The 5,549-nt window shown below is 41.3% G+C and overlaps 1 protein-coding gene across 1 annotated transcript; it reads left to right on the forward strand.

Moving 5' to 3' along the window:
- Positions 1-1,881: 1,881 nt before the first annotated feature.
- LOC112521782 (merozoite surface protein CMZ-8-like) lies at positions 1,882-2,424 on the forward strand. Its single transcript, XM_025130776.1, has one exon. It carries the CDS (start codon positions 1,882-1,884, stop codon positions 2,422-2,424), a length of 543 nt encoding a protein of 180 aa, XP_024986544.1.
- The last annotated feature ends 3,125 nt before the right edge of the window (positions 2,425-5,549 follow it).

The raw sequence follows: 5,549 nt of genomic DNA on the forward strand, positions 1-5,549 counted from the left end.
TGGGATGACCCATTTTTGTTTAGACTTGGTGCAGATCAGATTTTGAGAAGATGCGTGCCCGAAACTGAAGTGGCAGTAATCCTGCAGCATTGCCATCATGCCCCATACGGAGGCCATTTCGGAGGCCAAAGAACTGCAACCAAAGTTTTACAGTCCGGGTTTTATTGGCCAACCATTTTTAAAGATTCCCACAACTTTGCACAAAGGTGCAACGAGTGTCAACGGAGTGGCTCCATTTCCAAAAGGAATAAAATGCCATTAAATGGGATACTTGAAGTTGAATTATTTGATGTTTAGGGAATAGACTTCATGGGTCCTTTCCCTCCATCAAATAATTGCCAATATATACTTGTGGCTGTTGACTACGTTTCCAAATGGGTGGAGGCTATGGCATGTGTGTCAAATGACGCAAAAACTGTGGTTAAGTTCCTCCAAAAACATATTTTCACACGGTTCGGTACCCCTAGGGCACTAATTAGTGATGAGGGTACCTACTTTGTGAATAATTTGTTAAAAGGAGTCCTTGAAAAATACAATGTTAACCACAGAATTGCCACAACCTATCACCCTCAAACTAATGGTTTGGCAGAGCTCTCTAATAGGGAAATCAAAAGCATTTTGGAAAAAGTGGTCAAGCCCAATCGGAAGGACTGGGCATTCAAATTAGACGATGCTTTGTGGGCATACCGAACCGCTGTCAAAATACCAATTGGTATGTCTCCATATAAGCTTGTCTACGGAAAAGCATGTCATTTGCCCTTAGAACTTGAGCACAAAGCATATTGGGCTATCAAAGAGCTCAATATGTCTTTGGATGAAGCCGGAAAGAAAAGAAAGTTTCAACTTTGTGAAATGGAAGAGCAAAGACAAATGTCTTATGAAAATGCTAAACTTTATAAAGAAAAGATAAAGAAATGGCATGATAATAGGATTCAACACCGGGAGTTGAAAGAAGGACAAAAGGTCCTTTTGTTTAACTCTAGGTTGAAACTATTCCCGGAAAAGCTCAAGTTTAGGTGGTCCGGACCCTTTGTTATTCATAAAATTTACCCTTATGGAGCGGTTGACCTCATTAATCCGGAGGACAACACGGTGTTTAAAGTGAATGGGCAGCGAGTTAAGGTATTTCATGATTCTGTAGCATTCCCAGAGCATTGCTCTGAGAATTGGGCTATACCTTAGGATTGAAGGTGTTTTTGGACTTTTTCAAGTCCAAATCTGTTTGTAAATACTTTCCCTCTTTTCTTTTATGTTTTAAAGCTTTTATGTTTTATAAAGTTTGGTCTTGTGTAGATAGTTTGCAAAGAATCTTTCAGGGGAAGATTGATGTTCTGCCAATGCTGCAGCATTCTGAGGCTCACATGTGAAAATTTTCAGCATCTTTGTAGGAAGTCAGGAGAGTACACAGTGACCTCATCCTTACATCACTACAGTCTTTGTCAGCCCTTTTTTTACAGATTGTGTTCCCCATGCTCCCCTAACCCACTCCATCACAATTAAATTTTTGACCCCTTGATAACCCCCTTTAAGCATAAGTGATTAGAAAGCTTAAGGGAGAGGTGACTTTTTCTCTTCCCCATAACCACCTTTGTCAATCAAGGAAGCCGCCTGCCTCATCCACCCATCACCCGCCGGTTTTCTTTCTTTCAAACTCACCATCTCCATTACCCAAACTTACAATTACTAACCCACTCCATCACCCATCTCATAAACCTCTAAATCACTCTCTAAATCACCCACTGTTTCCACTCATCTTTCCTCTCTACTCGAAACCATGGCCCGTATGAAACGAACCGCTGTTCGAAACCCACCACAGCCGGTCCGGTGAATAACCGTCGGCGGGCTTGCACCACTGCCTTGCGACCGACTAGAGAACCGGAGATGGTCGACCTCGTCGCCACAGGGTCGTCTTCGTCGTCTCCTCCCTCATCACCGTCGCCGCCAAGACCTCATATCGTCACTCCGCTCATCGCCGACTGCTCACCTCCGCGAGCGAGACGCACGCTGCGCCGACCTCCATCGCCGCCTCCGCCTCCGCCTCCTCCACCTTCCACTGTTGAGCCACCGTCTCTACCATCAAGGATGATCGACATCAATGCCTCGCCACCATCATCGCCACCATCATCGCCACCAACAGTTTCAAGCCCTAAGTTGGGCAGTGAGGTAAATCCTATTTCAAGCCCTAATGAACTGATTGAGGGCGTAACGACCTCCGATTCTTCTGAGGATGAGCTTTTTATTCCACCATGCTCTCCCTCCACTGTGTTGAGTCCACCAAAAATGTACTTTCTTACATGGTATGATCACCCCTGCACACAAATGCCCACTGTTTTGGCCGATCCCATTCCCCACACTGTTGAGGATGAATCGGTTGGGCTTGAGGACATTGAATTGAATGATAGGGAAGAGAACATTAGTACATAAGAGGACATTAGTACACCACACAGTGAGCATGTTGTAGAGGCTGATGTAGAGCCTGATTTGGAAGCCGAAGTACGGAATATGACCCCAATTCCTTCTAGAAAGAGGAAGGGGTTGGGACGGATTTTTGCTACAAGATCAAAGGTCGTGCATAGTCAGCCTCTCAAAAAGAGGCCAAGACAAACACCACCATCTGTCCAGCTTAGACACATTGCCTTTGCACCTCGAAAATCACCTCGCACGGCCACGGTTAGGCAAGAAGATATAACCGGACCTTCTCGGGTGCGAGCCACACGTAGCATGTCAAACATTCGGCCCATTCCTAGGCCACAGATGCAGTTTAATGGGTTTAGCACTGAGGTCGCACAATTGAAATATGCAAAGATTAAGAACAAGAAGATATTGTCGGATAAAGGGTTCGACAGGAGGAGTTTCGAGGAATTTAGTTTCATCCGCGATGTAATCAATAGGCAGGGATGGTAGACACTATGCGAGGTAAAGAGTTCTTTTAATTTATCTTTAATTAGAGAATTTTACGCCGAGGCTTGTGTTTTTAGCACCACTAAGATCAAGGTTCGGGGTGTTCGGGTGAGCATTTCGGCCAAGACTTTTAATAAGCTTTTGGGCCTTTCACCCCCAACCGAGACAGATTTTGAGAGGCTCTCACAATCGGCCTCATTTGCCCAACTGGAGGAAATCGGTAGTGAACTTGGGAAGGTCGGATCGGGATGGAATACCCACAGTAACTACATGTTACGGACCTATAGGGCTTCAAATTTAAAGCCTGATGCCAATGTTTGGATGAATTTCATTCGGTATTCTCTCAACCCGACTACTCACGATAGCTCCATTTCGGTTGAGAGGATCATTCTGTTGTACTGTGTGGTTACAGGTAAAACGATCAATATGGGGGATGTTGTGGAAAAGAGTTACTTATAAAAGTGGGGGTTCCGGAATACACCGATGACTTGATCGTTAAGGAGTGTGAGGAGAAATGGACAATAGATATGAAGGCTATTTCAAGACTGCGAGAGAGGAGTGAGAGAGGCAGGGAAGTGCCGGATATGACTAAAGCTATGGAAGAGCTCTTAGAGCAAAGTGGAAGTATAATGGATTTCTTGATAGAGTAGCGGACCGAGATGGTAGAGAGGTGAGAGACCATGCAAACTGAATTGACGAGCAGGTTGAAAGCAAATGAGAGGAAAATGAAGAAGCGGTTTGAGAAGATGAAAGAAAGCTTGGAGAATGGGGTAGCTGACAAGATAAAGAAGATGCAGAAAAAGTTGAACCGATACAAGACAGAAACAGAAAGACTGAGGACACAAATTGCATCCGTGGCTGCCCGGAGCACACAGCCTACTCYTTCGGAGTAGGACAGGTTCTATCACCCTACTTTAGCTTCATATTTTAATTTTTTGAGTCGGGAATAGTTTTTTTTTATAATTTATAGTCTTATTTTTACGCATGATCATTTCACTTGAGAACTGTTAACACATGAGATCATAGCCCGAATAATTTTAGTGATTGTTTGTCATTTGATCATGGTACTTTGTTTTTTTACTAGAACTAGCAAAAACCTTTTTTGGAAAACTCTTTGATCACACAATCACCATTAGGAAATGAGATAGGCCATCTTTTCTATGCTCATATTAGCCACTTGCACCCTTTAAACACCATTTACCCCACATAACGCCAATGAGGACATTGTCATATTCAAGTTTGGGGGAGGAGTTTACACAAGGATACAAAGTCAATACAAAAGGGCAAAGCTCTAAATTGACTCCTTATCACACAAAGGGTATTGAAAACACAACAAAAGTCCCATAGGTGCTATGTGTTTTAGAAAATGTTATGAAAAGCTATGTGTTTTAAAAAAATGTTATGAAAAGGTACAACAAAAGTCCCATAGGTGCTATGTGTTTTAGAAAATGTTATGAAAAGGCACAACAAAAGTCCCATATGGCTATGTGCACACTCCAAGCAAAAGAGGCCAAAGTGCCCAAAAATTTGAAAATTTTATATGTGGAGTATAAAAGGAAAAAGGCTATGAGAGAAAAGATACGCCAATGAAAGAAAACCCCTTTAAGCCCTATTGATCCTAAAATGGTGATTGTGTTTGAACTTAACAAAGAAAAGGGAATGCTAGCCTATGGTTCACACAAAGAACTTAGTTTTGAGTGACACTTCTTAGATTTATGAAAGGCTATGAACATCATGATGCTATAACTCTCTTTGGAAAGGCACTTAATTGCCTTGATCATGCATTTTAGTTTATATTGAGTCTTTATATTTGTCCTTTGGTTGCTTGGGGACAAGCAACGGTTCAAGTTTGGGGGTATGATATGCGTTGAGAATTTAACACATAACGCGCTCTTTTTAGGTCTTTATAGTTATAATAATTTCTTTTCATTCCCACTTTAAGTCCTTTTCATTTATTTCTTTATACTTTTGTTATTATGAAGCTAAATGTTGTGGTTGACTTGATGGTTTGTGTAAATGATGCTAATTGGGAGTTTTTGTGAAAACAGCAAATGCTACAGCATTGGTACAGCGTTGACCTGAGTCTTACACGACTTTTTGGAGGGCTTAATGAACAAGACGCTGACTTTTTGAAGATGGAAGATAGCTGGAAATTGCTGGATTTTTAGTGGAAAAATCAGATGTACTCTTTAGTTAGGCTTATGTACTTTCTAGTTAGACTTTGGTTAAGGAGTTGTACTTGCTAGTTAAACTTTTGTTGTAATGTAACTAGTTGTTGGTAACTTAGCCTCCAAGCTTAGTTATTTTGTCTTTTAGTGCCCATTTTGGGTATAAATAGGAGGCTAGAGTTACCTTCTTTGATATACTTTAATCCATCATCCATTGGATACTCTAATCCTCCATCCCTTTTCTTCCTCCCAACTTTTCTTCCTTTTCTTTTTCTTGTTGTAAACCCTCTCCAAGGGTGTTCTTCATTTAAAGCTTTGAAGTTCTTCATCTTTTTCTTTATTTACTTTCTTGTCTTTTATTTTCCGTCATTTATTTTATCGTCATTTACATTCTTGTCTTTTACATTCCGTCATTTATTTTCCGCTATTTATATTCTCGTCATTTATTTTTCCGTCATTTATTTTATCGTCATTTACATT

The sequence above is a fragment of the Cynara cardunculus genome, assembly GCF_001531365.2.
Source record: "Cynara cardunculus var. scolymus isolate 2C chromosome LG 11, CcrdV1, whole genome shotgun sequence".
Classification (NCBI taxonomy): Eukaryota; Viridiplantae; Streptophyta; class Magnoliopsida; order Asterales; family Asteraceae; genus Cynara; species Cynara cardunculus.

Excerpts from the sequence above, each read along its gene's own strand:
- LOC112521782 (XM_025130776.1), top strand. The coding sequence starts at position 1,882 with ATGGTCGACCTCGTCGCCACAGGGTCGTCTTCGTCGTCTCCTCCCTCA.